This window comes from Muntiacus reevesi, chromosome 3 (assembly GCF_963930625.1).
Source record: "Muntiacus reevesi chromosome 3, mMunRee1.1, whole genome shotgun sequence".
NCBI classification, from domain to species: Eukaryota; Metazoa; Chordata; class Mammalia; order Artiodactyla; family Cervidae; genus Muntiacus; species Muntiacus reevesi.
In genome coordinates, this window is record NC_089251.1 from 66,493,694 (window position 1) to 66,511,814 (window position 18,121).

Below are 18,121 nucleotides of genomic sequence, written 5' to 3' on the forward strand. Positions count from 1 at the left end.
CCCTACATCTATCATTGTTCCCATACAGTCTATTCTTCACTCAGGAGCCAGTGATCCATGCAAAATGCGTCCAATTTTGAATCCTCTGCCAAAAATCCTGTAGTGGTTTCCCGTTTCACTAAGAATAAAACCAAACTTCTTACAGTATCATGTAATATCCTGCTTGATCTGGCCTCTCTCATTCAACCTGCTCCAGTCACACTGCTCTCCTTTTGGTTATTCCCTGAACACCCTAAGCATGGTCCTGTCCTAAGGCTTCTGTTTAGCTCCTCTTTCTTCCTAGTATGCTCCTCTCCAGAATATCCACTGAGCTAAATCCTTCCTTCTTTGAATCTTTGTCAAAATCTTTTCATTGAGGTTTCCTCTGATGGTGCTCAATCACATCTGACTCTCTGCAATCCCATAGACAGTAGACTCAGATACACAGATGACACCACCTTTATGACAGAAAGTGAAGAACTAAAGAAACTCTTGATGAAGGTTAAAGAGGAGAGTGAAAAGCTGGCTTAAAACTCAACATTCAAAAAACTAAGATCATGGCATCTGGTCCCATCACTTCATGGCAAATAGATGGGGAAACAGTGGAAACAGTGAGAGACTTTATTTTGGGGGAGGGGGTCCAAAATCACTGCAGATGGTGACTGCAGCCATGAAATTAAAAGACGCTTGCTTCTTGAGAGAAAAACTATGGCCAATCTAGACAGCATACTAAAAAGCATTGACATTACTTTGCCAAAAAAGGTCTGTCTAGTCAAAGCTATGGTTTTCAAGTAGTCATGTATGGATGTAAGAGTTGGACTATAAAGAAAGCTGAGCACTGAAGAATTGATGCTTTTGAACTGCGGTGCTGGAGAAGACTCTTGAGAGTCCCTTGGACTGCAAATATATCAACCAGTCCATCCTAAAGGAAATCAGTCCTGAATATTCATTGGAAGGACTGATGCTGAAGCCGAAACTCCAATACTTTGGCCACCTGGTGTGAAGAACTGACTCACTGGAAAAGACCCTGATGCTGGGAAAGATCAAAGGCAGGAGGAGAAGGGGACAACAGAGGATGAGATGGTTGGATGGCAACACCGACTCAATGGACATGAGTTTGAGAAAGCTCCGGGAGTTGGTGATGGACAGGGAAGCCTGGTGTGCTGCAGTCCATGGGGTCACAAAGAGCAATTCATGGGGACATGACTGAGCGACTGAACTGAACTGAGACTGTAGCCTGACAGGCTCCTCTGTCCATGGGATTTCCCAGGCAAGAATACTGGAGTAGGTTGCCATTCTCTTCTCGAGGGGATCTTCCTGACTCAGGGATTAAGCCCATATCTCCTGCGCAGGCAGGCTGATTACCACTGTGCCACCTGGGAAGCCCTTTTCTCTGACTACCCTTTCAAAACCACAGTCTGCTCCCAATTCCCTCCCTACCCCCACAACTCTCAATTCCCTTAATACTATGTATTGTTTTATCCATAGCACTTATCACTTCCTAGTTTATTATTGTCTTCTCCTCTGCTAGAAACTCCAAGAGTGAAGAAATCTTTGTTCTGTTTAATAATATATCCTAAGAGCCTAAAATAGTAGTAGGCATGCCACAGGCACACGGTAATGTGTTCCTTGAAGGTTAAGGAAGTATTTGTTTCAAACCATTTAGCCTCATGCTAATTTTGTAGGAAGTTGTTTTTTTTTTTTAAACCCTTGGTTCTGTTTATTTCTATGTCTGTTTAGGATTTTCACTGCATTTCAGTGTTGAGTTCTATTTCCATAAATTCATATATATCATCCAAGTTTGAAAATGTACTAGTGTAAGTTTGTCCAACATGTTCTCTTTTATTTCCTTAAATCAGTACTGGGACTACATTTTCCATTCCAAATATTATTTACTTACTCTCTCCTTTTATTATTAATCTTTGGTTGATACTTCCTATTAATTGTCTTTCATTAATTTCTCCTTTTATATTCATCATTACCTTTTCTCTCCTTTCTTTGGCCTAACTCTGCTGGTCTTGTACACACTACTCAACTTAGAGTCTATGATGAGTGATATAGGGCTCACCAGTATATTCAGCTTCCCCTTCCTTGCAATCTCAGGGAAGGTTTTACTTCTCTGACCCCTTAAAGTTAGGCAAGGTCATCTGACTAGCTCTGACCAATGACATATGTCACTTTTAATGGAAACATTTAAAACCCTATGATAAGGAAAGGATGTTCCCTTCAATAAATACTGCTTGGTCATTCAGACAGTCATATGGGGGAAAAATGAATCTTGACTCCTATCACACCATTGGTAAAAAGCAACTCCAAATGGACTGCAGATATAAATGAAAACAATATTAGAAAGGCAAGATTTCTTAACAGTGCACAAAAAGAACTGATCTAAAAGGGAAAAATGATAAATTGGAATGTATGATTAAAAACTTTGTTCATTAAAAGATATCACTGCTGCTGCTGCTGCTAAGGTGCTTCAGTCGTGTCTGACTCTGTGCGACCCTATAGATGGTAGCCCACCAGGCTTCGCCATTCCTGGGATTCTCCAGGCAAGAACACTGGAGTGGGTTGCCATTTCCTTCTCCAAGATAGTGAAAAAGCAACTCAGAGGGGAGAAGATATTTGCAATACACAGATCTGAAAAATGACTTGTATCTAGCATGTACAATAGATTCCTACAACACACAAAATACAGAATACGCAATAGAAAAAGTGGAGAGAAGACTCCGAGACTTAACACAAAGCGGATATCCAAATGGTAAAATCAGAACCACGTGAAAGATTCTCAATTTCTCAGACATCAGGTACATGCACATTAAAACCACTGTGTGACAATATCACACATGCACCAGAATAACAGAATAAAAAGGATGGCAGAACCCACAGAACTAGACTAGATGAGATGGAGAGTGTCTACAGACTGAGGGGTGAGTATTGGGAAGTTGAAGGGTGGGTCTCCTGAGACTGCAGGGTGGCGCAATCCGCTGGTTTGCATGAGTGAGTCTTTTGTGAGGAAAACAGATGCCAACAAACAGCTGGTCAGGCTGCTGCCTACATCAGCGTCCCTGTTAGAGCCAAGGGATCCTTCCTCTCTAAGCCCATACCTTCACTACGCCTGACCACGCCCTGGGAGAACCGGAGCGCAGCAGAGCCAGAAGCTTCTAGAGGAAACCCAGGTGCTGGTGGAGATGAGCGAGGGCAGCTTGGAGACTGTCGCGCTCCCACCGCTCCAGCTTCCGGAGGAGGGGGGCGCACCCCAGGCTCCCGCGGACGCCGGCTCTACTCCCCAGCTCCCAACTGCTGGGGCTCACGGTCGTGGAGGGGCCCGAGTGGGACCAGAGGAGGTCGGGCCACCCCCGGAGGGCAGGGAAGCAACCTCTGCCTCTGGGGCAGCCAACAGCAGCCTGGGAAATGGTTTTCAGTGTGAAACTGGCGGGGAGAAGGCCCTAGAAACCTGTGACACCAGGAGATCAGAGTCTGAGCTGACGGCTGGAGGGAAGGCTGCGGAAGCTAAGACCGAAAGGGGCCCCATCTTTCCAGAAGCAGTGAACCAGGAGGAGAGAGTTGAAGTGGAGAAGCCGGTGGGTGAGGAAAGGGAAGTGGTGGAGGAACACAGAGGGGTAGAGGAGGCAAAGGGTGAGGCAGGGCCCCCAACCCGGACTGAGGGTCTCCACCGGAAGGCCCTGGAGTTCAACCAGCTGGAAGTGGACGCCGGGAACGCTCAGGCTGACCCGGCCTTCCTCCAGGTGGAGCGCAGGTACAGGCGCGTACGTCAACACTACCTCCAGTGGAGGAAGCACGTCATTCGGCACATCCCCGGCTTCTGGGTCACTGCCTTTCGGAACCACCCGCAGCTATCTGCCCTGATTAGCGGCAGAGACGCAGAGATATTCAGCTACTTAGCCGATTTGGAGGTGAAAGAGCTCAGACATCCTAGGATGGGCTATAAATTCAAGTTCCTCTTTCGAAGAAACCCATACTTCAGAAACAAGTGGCTTGTGAAGGAATACGAGGTCACACCCTCCGGCCAAGTGGTGTCTCTTTCCACTCCAATCATATGGCACCCGGGTCATGAAGCCCAGGTCTTCCTTTATAGGAACCAAGACCTTATGTGTGGCTTTGTTGCCTGGTTTTCAGACAACAGCCTTCCAGAGCCTGACAGGATTGCTGAGATTATCAAAGAGGACCTCTGGCCAAAGGCATTGCAATACTACCTACTGGATGAAGTGCCCCATAGAGCTAGACTTCTCCAGATCAGGGAACCAGTGGAGACCCCCAGGCCCCCTGGGTTCCCATCTGGCTAACCTTTGCTCTTGGATATACTCCCACGCAGGTCCCCTGCCACCTCCTGCCTGACCTGGGCCTTGGCTACAGCAAGGGTATGCCCTTTACTGGTTTTGTGCTGGCCTTTCTCCACCTTCCCTCCTCTGGACATTCAGTTCTCTCAGCTTTCAAGACTGAGACCTTTGTGGCCATGCTGCTCCGCTTCCCCATGGTCTCCTTGATGTCCTGGGTTAATACTACATGCGGCACCGTGTGGCTCACCTTCTTGTAAGCCAAACAAATGTAGATTTCTCTGCCTTTGTCAGCACTGCTTGGACACTGTTCCCAAGGCTTCTGGTCTAGTTACTACCACCTGGATTTTCAGCTACGTTTAAGAGCCTGTTTTACTCATTCTGCTCTGCACATGGCCTGTGGACAACTGCCGGGCATTAAATAAAGTCAAGAGAGAACAGCAGTGGGCTGCTTGGTCTCTGATTTACACAACCCCATTGCTCTTCCTGCTTCTCTGATCACCTATTGCTGCCTGCAACTGGATACACCCGCCCGCCTTAGGCTGCTGCCTGCTGGATGAACATTTTTTTAGACCTTGTCAGGTCCACTTTCTAGTTTTTGGTAAACAAGAATCTTCAGAATTGGTGGTAGACCCAGGTTTCCTGCAAGCATGTAGAAGACCTTTCTGTTTCTCCTCTGGGCTTTGCTGGTGGCTCAGATGGTAAAGAATCCACCTGCAATGTGGGAGACCTGGGTTTGATCCCTGGGTTTGGAAGACCCCCTGGAGAAAGGAACAGCTACCCACTCCAGTATTTCTCCTCTAAAAGAACTCAATTCCTCACCATCATTCAGGAACCCTACTTTTACTGTCAGGCAAGTGGTTGAGGAGACAAGTTAGACTCATTTATGTGGCAAGAATAATGATGGTGTCCTTGACAAGTATCAGGTTTTCTCAGCCTCAACCAGTAAAGCCATACAAAGGTTAGATACTTTCATTTGTCTCCCTTCTTCATCCTGAACATGATGAAGAGCAAGCAGTGCCAGGGCAGACAAACTGTTCCTCTTCTCTTTCTCCCTCTCTTTCTTATATCTCTCCTATCTCTTTTTTTAAAAGTGGTAGCTCAGAAACATCTGCAGAAGCTGGCTTTGCGGTTTAACTTGTGCGTGCGTGCTTAGTTGCTTCAGTCGTGTCCGACTCTCTGTGACCCCATGGACCACGGCCTGCCAGGTTCCTCTGTCCATGGGATTCTCCAGGCAAGAATATTGGAGTGGGTTGCCATTTCCCTCTCCAAATCTGACCTGAGACAAGCCAAAATAACCTCCACAAGGAGGCGGTTTAACTTGGCTCTTTACTATTTCAAGAGGCAGAGAGATGGTCCTGTAAAGGAGACTACCAGAACCCTTACTCCTCTCTGCCTTCTTCCCAGCCCTCACCCATCCATAGCAATACCTAGACAGTTGGAAGAAAGGTAGATGTATATGGAATGAATGGATGGGAGAACTGAAGAGACTGGGGTGAGTGCCCGCCCTAAGAAAGAAAACTGAACAGACGCCCAGAGGCAGAAATGACCCAGGGAAAATATGGGCCTAGAATGAAAACTGGATTGACTGAGAGCCTGCAAGGAAGGGATTTCTTGTCAGCGGTGATGGAAAGAGAAACATTTTTCTCAGGATTGGGATGGGAGAACTGAAGGTGGTTGAAGTGCTAACTATGTTCCTGAAAGATGGGTTCTTTAAAGAAATTCAAACAATGTAATTATGGGGAAGATTAATACTGTGCCCTTAATTTCACTAGTATTTAGTAAAACCCTATTACTTTCTCTGTTTCTGTTTACTGGGAAGATGCGGCTGTATAGGTTTTCTTTTGCTTTCAGTTGAGAACATTTGAAAGAATGCTAATCTCTTTCTTGTACAATATGGAAATTTTTGTGAATATTCATGATGATTTTCAACTTGTTTCTGTTAAAACTGTATCTTTAGAAGTAAAATTGAATAACTTGGTCTTGCCAGACTCTGAAGACTTTGGAAATTATTGTCTTTATGGAAAAATAACACATAAAAATTTGTGGCTCTGACAGTCTTCACAATTTATCCTGGTAACAACTTAATAATTGATGCCTCTCTCTCTCTCTGAATGGCAGAAATACTTGGGGGGTTTCTCTGTAAAATTGGAAGTGTACTATTGGCATATTTTTCTTTCCTTATATGCATGTTGATAAAATAAAAGCATGTCAGTATAAAAAAAATAAACTAAAAAGATGAAAAATAGCAAGGGTGGAAAAATACACAGAAAAATCAGAATGCATGTAAACTGCTATTGGAAGAGTAGCTTGGTACAAATACTTTAGAAAATTGATTGGCAGTGTCTATGCACACCCTCTGATCCAGCTCTGGGAACATACCCAATAGAAATACATACATATATATTCACAAAGACATGCATGGAAGTGTTTATAACAGCACAGTTCTAATAGTGGAAACAGCCCCCAGAATCCATCAACAGCAGAAAAAGTAAGTTTTAAAATAGTCACATGACAGAATGCTATGAGAAAATTTTAAAACTTCGCTTATATGAAATATTACAAATGGATCTCACAAATATGAGCTTGGATGAAAGAAGCTAGATATAACAGTGCATGCATGCCAGGTTGCTTAGTCATGGCCAAATCTGTGTGACCCTATGGACTGCAGCCCACCAAGCTTCTCTGTCCATGGGATTCTCCAGGCAAGAATACTGGAGTGGGTTGCCATGCCCTCCTCCCGGGGATCTTCCCAACCCAGGGATCGAACCCAGGTCTCTTGCACCTACCTGCATTGGCAGGTAGATTCTTTACCACTAGCGCCATTTGGGAAGCCCCAGACACAAGAGTACATGCTGTATAATTCCATTTATATATGAATTTTAAGAACAGATAAAACTAATCTATGATGGTAGAAGTTGAAATAGTGATTCTATAAAGAACAGTGAAGAGTGAGATTTTTTTCTGCTTACAAACTAGTCTGCCTAGTGAATGGATGCTGAGTCATAGACAAAGAACCTTACAACTCAAGTCTATGTCAATAGTGTACCAGGTTCCTGACCCCTACTTCCTAATTATGCAATGTGAAGAAAGCCAGGTGACACCTGCACCCATACTGGGCGGCATTATAGGAGAGGAACCTGAGTTTAGGTCACCACAGTCTTTCATAATGGGAAGTGAACATGCCTACCCTTTGCATTGAAGGGAGACATCTTTAATTCTTTAAACAGTATGAAAGTGTTAGTCACTCAGTCATATACAACTCTTTGTGGTCCCATTGGATGGTAGCCCACCAGGCTCCTCTGTCCATGGAATTCTACAGCCATTCCTTTCTCCAGGGGACCTTCCTGACCCAGAGATCAAACCTGCATTTCCCACATTGCAGGCAGATTCTTTCCCATCTGAGCCACCAGGGAAGTCCCATCAAACAGTATAATAAAAGACAATATAAGAGATACAATTTTTCTATATTTTTAAGACTTAAGCAAAACTGCCCTTTCCTCTAGAGAAAAACATTCTCTGTTGTCTTTCAAGGCTATTTAAATAAGCTTGAAAAGATACTCTGAACAAAGGCAGGCAGTATCTCTGCTCACAAGATAGGCAGAAGTGTCAGAGACCATGATCACTGTCTCCCCAACAGCTGCAGAGGGTGGGAAGGCTGGTATCCCAATGACTGGAAGGGACTGTGATGGTAGATTCTGAAGGGCTGGAGATGTCTGTCTGGATCTGGATGCCAGATACATGGGTGTATTCAATTTTCAGTGCTTCTTTGAGTTATGCACTTGTGAAACATACTTTTCTATATGCATATTTAATAAAATATACCTACTTAAGAAAAACAAAAATTGAAACGAAACCCAAAGTAAGCAAAGAAAAAAAAAAACCCACCATTTTTCTGGAACTTTAATGTGAGAAGATGATTGGCCAATTTAAAAGTATGCTTCAGATTTTTGGGGGGTAGGCTATAAGTCCATGTATTAGCTTTCTAATAGGATCATTTTCTACACCACAAATGGTTAAAATCCATTTCCTGGGGGGAAATTTTTTATCTTGGTATGAAACATCAACCTTTAGTGTTTATGTTGCTGCTGCTCATTTTATCAACTGACTTTTATCAGAGCTGAGTTGCAAACAGTTGATTACTCATGACTTGTGATGGTTCATTTTCAAAGCTTGGTTCTTCCAGCTAAATAAATGATAAAATTCTCACATATTACTTAACTCTGTTGTTCAGCAAAGATGATGCTATTTCTGAGACTTGGCCCCTTCATATACTTGCTTCTTAAAATGGTCTGTATCAGTTTCATATCCTTTCTTTTAAGCCCTCCCTTTATTTGAGATATAAATATTTCACTGAGTTAAAAACAGAATTTCAAACTATACCTTTGGCACATGCCATAGAAGACAGCAGTATTAATAGCAACAAAATCTTCTGCAAAACTAAAGAAAGCATTTGGTTTGGCTTATTTGAACAAAATCTTTTCATTTCTGTATATAACAAGATATATGGGGACAATAAGGATACTTCAGAGCTTAAAATGGCAGATTTTTTAACATAAAGGATATAAAAACATGTAATAATATACAAGATCAACTTACTGCCTTTGAAACATAAGGTATATTTAATTAGACTTTTTATAATTCTTACTATCAATTCATATCACACATTTTAATTTTAAATGGCATCCACATGGATGGCTTGCCCCAAATTTTCCAATGGCAAAATTTTCTCTTTGCTATTGGTTGCTGGAAGCAAAAGAGACACAGGATTCAATTTCAGAATTCTAAAATTCAAATTTAGTCTGTCTTACCAAAATAGATGAGGATGGGAAAGGTGGTGGGTTGGATTTTTCAATTTAGCATTAAACTAGGATCTAGAGTGTTGAGCTAATAGTGCACCGAGTTATAAGTTGGGACATCTGGGTACTTGGGTTCTAAAGGGCTCTGCCATAAACTAGTGCTGTGCTAACTGCCAGCGCTAAGTTGCTTCAGTCATGTCCTCTGTACATGGGGATTCTCCAGGCAAGAATACTGGAGTGGGTTCCTATGCCCTCCTCCAGGCGATCTTCCTGACCCAGGGATTGAACCTGGGTCCCCTGCATTGGTAGGTGGGTTCTTTACCACTAAGCCACCTGGGAAGCCCCCAAACTAGGCAAACCAATGAATTCTGAAGACACAGTTTTCTTCATCTTTTCAACAAGTTTGAAATATCTTTTCTTCTAAATATGAAGATTTACTTACCCTTAAATATAAGCTTTCCCTAAGGTTCTGTGGCCTCCCCAGCTTACTTTATCTCTGCTCTTCCTGGGTGACCTTAGCCACTTCCAGAGCTTCTGCCATCACCTTTGAGAAAAGGACTCAAATTGGAATCTCCAACCCTCACTCCAAGATCAGGGTCTGACATGTCCATTTGCACAGTGTTTCCAAAATTGCTCTCTTCCTTTCTCTCTCTATTTTTACTTCAACACCTCTTGTCTATATTACTAGAAATCTCCAGGCTTCCCTTCTTGAATCTGATCTTTCTCTTCCTATTATTCACACCACTGACAAAGGGATCTAATCCCTTTTGCACAAATATCTTTGCACCACTGTGGAGGAGACATGGGTTCGATCCCTGATCTGTAAGATCTGACATACCACTGAGCAACTAAGCCCATGCACCACAATGATTGAGCCTGTGCTCTAGAGCCTGGGAACCACAACCCAAGTGCTGCAACTACTGAAGCCTGTGTGCCCTAGAGCCTGTGCTCCACCACAAGAGAAGCAACTGCAATAAGTTCATGGACTGCAACTAGAGAGTAGAGGGTTGCCCTTGCTCATGGCAACTAGAGAAAAGCCCACATAGCAACACAGACCCAGCACAGTCAAAAATAAATAAAGTTATAAAACAAAAACACCACTGCCTACAGAACAAAGCCATAACACCTTCCAATTGCATTCAAGGTCAGTTCCAGTCAAGCCCCTGCCTGACATTCTTGCCAGAGGCCGCTCACATTGGAGTCCGTGCTGTTCCTCAAGCAACCGTGCACACTCCTGCCTCTGTGGCTTTGCTCATGATGGTCCCTCATCATGGTTTCTCTTCCTCACTTTCTTATGTTTGGAAATCCGGTCATTCCTTCTGAATTCAATTCAAATGCCATCTCCCCTAAATTAGCCTCTGAAACCTCCTACTTCCCATAGAATTTATTTCATACAAGTTTATATTTGTTAGTTCTTTATATGTGTTAGTAGTTTATATGCCCTTTTTCTCAATTTTAAATTATTTAAGGGGCAAGATCATTTTTTTTTTTTCTGTGATGCATAATACATGGTCCCTGTCCTCAAGTAGCCTACAGTACTACAAAGAAGACAATGTACAGCATAAGAAATACTAAAATAAGGGCAAGCATAGGGTTCCATGGGACGGTGTAAGAGGATTATTTCCCACACCAAAAGTTTAGGGGTACTAAGGAAGGCATATATTATACAAAGGTGGCTTTTAAGTGCCTTCCTAGATACCATATGGTAAGCTTCTTCACAGTATGGAATCTATTTTTTCCTCTATATAGCCTTAAGGATACACATGTTTAGGACAAATTAGGCACTCCAATTACTTAATGATTGTGTAAGCAAAAAATGCCTGAGTTCTTTATAGCTCTAATGTGTAGAGTATGCATCATATTATACTAGTTTATTCCACTGAGTGGACAATGATGAAAAATTAATTGGCTACTTAAAACTTAATTTTTAAAAGGTGATAACATAATTTTAGGCTTGAGGTTTTAGGTAAGTGTTAATTTCCATGCCTGTCCATATAATTCCCAAGAAACAAGAGCCAGGGCAGACTTCAGTCAAATCCTCACAAGTGTCTTAGTTCTAAGTCTCAGAAAGGAGGTTATGTCGATAACTGAGTTGTTCTACAATTATAGATAAATTGAGTCAAAATAGTGATATTTGTTCCATGACCTGTAATTTTATGTAATTTAAAGAAAAACAGCAGGCTTTATTATAGCCCTTCAGTTCAGTTCAGTTCAGTCACTCAGTTGTGTCCAGCTCTTTGTGACCCCATGGACTGCAGCACAGTGGGCTTCTCTGTCCATCACCAACTCCCGGAGCTTGCTCAAACTCATGTCCATCAAGTCATTGATGCCATCCAACCATCTCATCCTCTGTCATCCCCTTCTCCTCCCGCCTTCAATCTTTCCCAGCACCAGGGTCTTTTCCGATGAGTCAGTTCTTTGCATCAGGTGGCCAAAGTACTGGAATTTCAGCTTCAGCATCAGTCCTTCCAATGAATATTCAGGACTGATTTCCTTTAGGATGGACTGGTTGGATATCCTTGCAGTCCAAGGGACTCTCACGAGTCTTCTCCAACACCACAGTTCAAAAGCGTCAATTATTTGGTGCTCACCTTTCTTTATATTCCAACTCTCACATCCATACATGACTACTGGAAAAACCATAGCTTTGACTACATAGACCTTTGTCAGCAAAATAATGTCTCTGCTTTTTAATATGCTGTCTAGGTTGGCCATAACTTTCCTTCCAAGGAGTAAGCGTCTTTTAATTTCATGGCTGCAGGGACCATCTGCAGTGATTTTGGAGCCCCAAAATATAGTCTGTCACTGTTTCCATTGTTTCCCCATCTATTTGCCATGAAGTGATGGAACTGGATGCCATTATCTTAGTTTTCTGAATATTGAGCTTTAAGCCAACTTTTTCACTCTCCTCTTTCACTTTCATCAAGAAACTCTTTAATTCTTCTTCACTTTCTGCCATAAGGGTGGTGTCATCTACATATCTGAGGTTACTGATATTTCTCCCAGCAGTCTTGATTCCAGCTTGTGCTTCACCTAGCCCAGAATTTCATATGATGTACTCTGCATATAAGTTAAATAAGCAGGGTGACAATTTATAGCCTTGATGTACTCCTTTCCCAATTTGGAACCAGTCTGTTGTTCCATGTCCATTATATGTTTTTTCATAATGTCCATGTCCATTATAGCCCTTAACAGGCTATACTAATAATATTTCTCATTTATTAAGGGCTACATCATGGTTTCACTTTCCTAAGCACTTCATGTACATTATTCTCTTAATCCTTATAAAACTCTACAAGGTATTCCTGATTCCATTTTGCAGATTAGGAAAATGGGACTCATTTAAAGGCAGGATTTAAACTTAAGTCTGACTCCAAAATCCAGTAACTATATTCAGATAGAAATGCTATTAATATCTTTTTTACAATAGAAAATAATTTGCCAAATGGATAAGATTTTTCCCATTTGTATACAAATTTTCTTAGCATATAAAATGTTTACTAATTTTGATGTTTATTAATGAAAGTTATGACACATCAAAATCAGAAGTACAATACTAATTGTTTTTTCTTTAAGGATTGTAAACATGTTATGACCTAATTTCCTCAGTGATATGAATACCACCTTCAAATGAATATAAGACACAGTGGCATTTTTTGACATATCTGTTGGTTCACATCTCTTTGCTAAAGCCACTGTCACAGCTGAAGCATATTTTCAGGTGTTCAAGTGGCTCCAACAAGTTTTTAGCCTTAATTCCAGGAGTAACCAGAAGTATTTGGAAGACAACACACTTTGTCCAAGAAGACCAAATTGCAGAGGTCTTCTGAATAGGGAAGGGATTATGTCACTGTCTAAAAATTCTTAACAAACTTGGCTCCTTGGCAATGGGGAAGAATGCAGAGCCAACAGCACATATGAGATCCCAACAAAGTGATGGAAACAAAGGGAGAAATGGGAAAATCTCAAGCAAAATGCACAATGGAGGAGAAAAATATTCATAAAAATTTTTCAGTGTTAATTTTGTGTATCCAAAAGAACACTGGTGTGAGACCTAAGATAAAATGATTTTTAGTTCCAGCTTGTTTTCCAGTCTAATTTTGTGACTTCTGGAGGAAGTGATTAAAATTTATTACTGTGATTCAGTTTATTACTCATGACTGGAGTGAGGTAGACTAAAAAGTCTTCAGTTTCCTTTTAGAACTTTGATCTTATCATGCTAGGGAGACTGCAGATACACACCCCTAGGGCTTTATTATTTAGAGATAGGTTTAAACTTAATAAGGGCTTCCCTGGTGGTTCAGATGGTTAAGAATCTGCCTGCAATGCAGGAGACCCAGGTTCAATCCCTGGGTGGGGAGGATCTGCTGGAGAAGGAAATGGCAACCCACGCCAGTACTCTTGCCTGGAAAATCCCGTGGACGGAGGAGCCTGGTAGGCTACAGTCCATGGGGTCGCAAAGAGTTGGACACGACTGAGCGACTTCACTTTCACTTTAAACTTAATAAAGAAGTTAGATGGACACCTTCTTATCTTGATAAAATATACCCTGGTCTTAAAGTGATCATCATGCCTACTGGGGCAATAGTAGAGACATTCCCACTAAAGTCAGGAACAACGAAGGATGTTCATTTGTCACCACAGTTATTTAACAGACAATATGGTTAATAAGAGAAAAACAAAGTATAGAAATTCAGAGAAGGAAATAAAATCTATCACAACTTGTGATCATTATGGAAAATCTGACATAGTCAACTGGAAAGGTACTATAAAAAAGGAACATTAGTTAAGGTAGCATGATATAGAATTACTATATATAGATATTAATACATTTCAGATGAACAAACATAGTGAGTTTAAAAGTGAAATGGGGAAAGTCTCCATTTACAATAGCAACAGTAAAAGATGAAATATCTAAGGGAAAAAACTTAAGAAATATGTAAGATTTACCAATACAATTTTAAAGCATTCCTGAAGGAGACAAAGAGAATAGCATACCAAGTTTTTAGATAGGATGTCTCAACCTCATAAAGTTGTCCTTCCTAAGCTAATTTAGAAATTTATTGTAATTACAATATGAAGGTCAAAAATTGAGAAAGGGGTGAGGGAGAGAAAAGCAAATTTCAAAATACATTTTAAAAAAATGGCAAGAAAACCCCCCAAAATAAATAGAAATGAAGGAGTTACACATTTTAATGTAAAGCTACATACAAGAGTAAACAAATGAATCAATAGGATGGAACAAGAAGTCTAGAAATAGACCCCAGTGCCTACAGAATATGGTATATGATAAATATGGCATCTGAAATCAGTGCAGAAAAGAAAAAGAGCTCAAAAAACTGTCTTCAGACAGCTGGAGAGTCATTTGTAATAAAATTAAGCTGGATTCATGTCTCATGCTATACAACCAGGTAAATTCCAAAGGTGCAAAGATTTGAATTTTAAAAATATAAAATCCTAAAAATACTATAAGAACAAAGGAGACCTTCTTTATTAACTTGAAGTGGGCAGATCTTTCTATTATGTAAAACCTGGAGGTATAAAGGGAAAATATTGATAAATATACCTACTTGAAAAAAGTTTTTAATCTACATGGTAAGGATAAAATCTGTAAGAAAGTCAAAAGAAAAATCACAAACTGGAAATGCATAAATTCATAACAAGCAGATTTTTAGAATGGTGAGAAATGATGTATACGAAAGGGCTGCAAATTAATGATTCAGGGATTTGCCAAAGAAGGAAGTTAACTTCAGATTATGCAGTTGGCCACCCGTATCCATGGGTTCTACATCCAAAGATTCAACCAACTGCAGACTGAAATATATATTTAATTCCAGGAAGTTCCAAAAGCAAAATTTGAATTTGCCATGTGCCAACAACAATTTACATAACATTTGCATTGTATTCGGTATTGCAGGTAATGTAGAGATGATCTAAAGTATTCAGGAGAATGTGCACAGATTATATGCAAACACTACACCATTTTATATAAGTGCCTTGAGCATCCTCAGATTTTGGTATCCACAGGGAGACAATCCCACTTGAATACTGAGAGCTGAATGTATAGTTTACCTAAAGCACCAAGTATATGTCAGATAAAATCCTATTTTCCATTTTAATGGAAGAAACCAATAATCATACCACCACTGGGGTAAAATGAGTAGCTTGCAACTGTCTCAAGGACATCAGTGATGGGCCGGGTCACGTCAGGATTACTAATTCTGTAAATGTATTCTACTTATCAAAACCTGGTGGTGGTTCCATCCTGTTTGATACTATGCTGTAATTGCTGCAGACTGCAAAGACTGCCCTGTGAAAGTCATTTCTGCAGTAGTATGTGTGAGTTTGCACAGATTAACTCAAATGTTATGAATACAGCCAACTAGCCATTAATTTCACCAAGCATGCAATGTAGTCATGGTGTCTGCATTTTTGTTGGGCCTGTTAAAAATATACAGGTAACTTCTCTCATATACTATTAGCTCATCTGAAATAGCTTCATACTTCTAACAACAAAACATTTGATGAATAAATCTGGTACTATATGATTTATCTCTTGAACAGAAATTTTATTTGATCATTCAGGAGAAGAATATAACTACTTCTGCTCCTCCTAACGTAAGTCTCTATCTCATAGAGAAAAAAATGTAAAACTGCAGAAATTTTTGCAGTATCTTCCCCCATGTGACTTCAGATAGAAACAACACAATAATATCAGAAGTTTCAATTAAAGAAATTTGAGGGAAATCCCAGGGTTATTGCACCTGGAATCTTTTCAGTTAGTTTTTTTCAAGCTAGGCCTACCTCTTGAGCACCTGAGAACACATTTCAAATACATTTTACTAATAGAAGGTTTCTTTCTTAGGTTCAATATCACATTTAAAGCAGCTGGAAATTTTAGAACAGTCCAAGAACACACTTGGCTATTTCCATGGAAATTTGGATGAGGGTCAGCTGGCATATGTCATAAATAGTTTCCCATGATATACCAAAATTATGGATTAATTCAATTTATAATAACTGAATTGACTTAATTAAAAATCTTTCATTTGCAGGCATTTGCTCAGAGAAGGTAGGGTGCTCCACTTTTGGACTCCTCGCTCCAAGGGTGAAAAGAATATAATCCATGAACCATGTCTATGGCTACTTGCTCTCCAGCTAGCCAAAGGCAGAGAAAAGAACAAAAATAAAGGCTACCAGATTAAAAGTGAAGATTTTACCAAGAAAAATAAAAAGTTGTGAAACCTCTTTACCTCAATAAGAATCAAATTCATCCCTTCAGTCTGAATGTTTTCTTTCCAAAATTATTAAAATAAATTGCTAGATCTGGATTCCATGGCAAAGGTAAAAGAGATCTCATTTCGCAGCTTAAGTCACTGAAGTCAGAAAAACACAGTCAAGGTCAGGCTGTTAGGTAATAAATCCCTAGGTCTAGCCCTTAGCTTTCTGACTCCTATATCATTGTGTCTCTCACTCCATTTGTGGGAGGGTTGCTCATTTCACAGAGATGCTCATCTTAATTGCAACCATGGTGAGACTTCCCTGGTGGCCCAGTGGTTAAAACTCCAAACTCCCACTGCAGAGGGCACAGGTTCAATTCCTGGTCAGGGAACTAAGATCTCGCATGCCATATAGCACAACCAAAAACTAGAAAAGACTACATGAATTTGAATGTTCTCTGGAGAAACCCAATTCTCCGTAACAACTATAAATTGCACCCTTTGTAATAATATAAGTCTCAGCTTGGGAATTTTTACTTGTTTGGTATTGATGTGGGAGGGAATGCTGAAATGACATTCCCTTATTGCTGAGGTCCAATAAAAATGGGAAAACTCAAAGTTAGAGAATGAGAAAAGTATTTATGTCTTTAGGTATGCTACAGGAGCTCCGATTAGAGACAACTTTTTCAAGTTCTTAGAAAAAGAAACATCTTAACAGTGGACAAGGGAGTGATTTCTCCAGGTTACAAAAGTTTTGAAGTGTTATTTTTTGGAAAAAGGCAGTTTGCTTTTATGAGTCTTTGTTTGCCATATCTTGGTATGCATGCAGGTTGATTCCTGAATGAGGTGTGTTTTCCACCATAAATTAATAAACTGATAATCTAGTTTTTCACTCTCTTCTTAGTTCAAGTATTGTGGTTTCATTCCTCATGTAAAATTTAGCCTATAAAAATACACTACTGAGATATGGTGACACACTCCCTAACCCCGCCCCCGCCCCATACACACACACTTCTGTGGCTGTGCTCAATCCTACCCACCTTCATTACAATAACCCCAGACCCTCTCAACCATCCTTGGGGTCACACAGGTAGGAACACACTTTATCTTCATTCTAAGAAGAAATTCCCACCTCTAATGACTGAACTCTCAGCCCCTGGGCTACTGGGCTTACACTTTCTTCTGGGGAACACGATTAATTTTTAATCGGTGAGTAAATGTACAATTTTTTATATGAATGCTTTAAATTTGGGACTTATTTTTAAGGTACTTAGTTCTCACAAGAGAACTTTAAAAATAAATTCATATGTAAACATATGACTATTTAGAAATATTTACCAGTTTCTTCTTCCCTCTTCCACCATGAAAACAGCTTTTTGGCTTTCTGGTGAGCCATGACTAAGCTCCTCTATTTAGAGCTTGTCTGCCATCCCACCTTCTTAGGTCACCATGGGTGGTAAAGTAAGAATCATATTAAATTTTAGCTCAGCTGTGATGATGCTGTGTCCCTTTCTAACCTTGGTGGCTTAGACAACCCCCTGGGGTTTCTTAGTCATTATGAGCTCAGTGCTTCTAATGGGGACAGATGGCATAGCCCCAAACACTCCTCTAGATCAGAGCAGATGCTAACAATCCTACCTCAGAGGTGAGGAATGAGAGGAACAGTCAGGTGCTGGATGCTTTCCTCCTCAACTTTGCCACGAAGTATTTATTCACCTCATTATTCTAGACTAGAAAATACATGGGCAGTAGGGGAAACTCTGAGTTGGTAACTGTCAGTTCCATTTCTGTTTTGAAACTGACTGAATGCACAAGACAGGCCATTCTT

At 40.7% G+C, this 18,121-nt stretch overlaps 2 protein-coding genes across 2 annotated transcripts in view; one reads left to right on the forward strand and one right to left on the reverse strand.

The window, feature by feature from the left end:
* Positions 1–18,121, reverse strand: part of ACYP2 (acylphosphatase 2) — a 173,544-nt gene that overhangs the window by 51,236 nt on the left and 104,187 nt on the right. The gene's annotated exons all lie outside the window — the stretch shown is intronic.
* Positions 3,168–4,283, forward strand: TSPYL6 (TSPY like 6). Its single transcript, XM_065927240.1, has one exon. It carries the CDS (start codon positions 3,168–3,170, stop codon positions 4,281–4,283), a length of 1,116 nt encoding a protein of 371 aa, XP_065783312.1.

Coding starts and splice junctions, on each gene's coding strand:
- TSPYL6 (XM_065927240.1), top strand. CDS start 3,168: ATGAGCGAGGGCAGCTTGGAGACTGTCGCGCTCCCACCGCTCCAGCTT.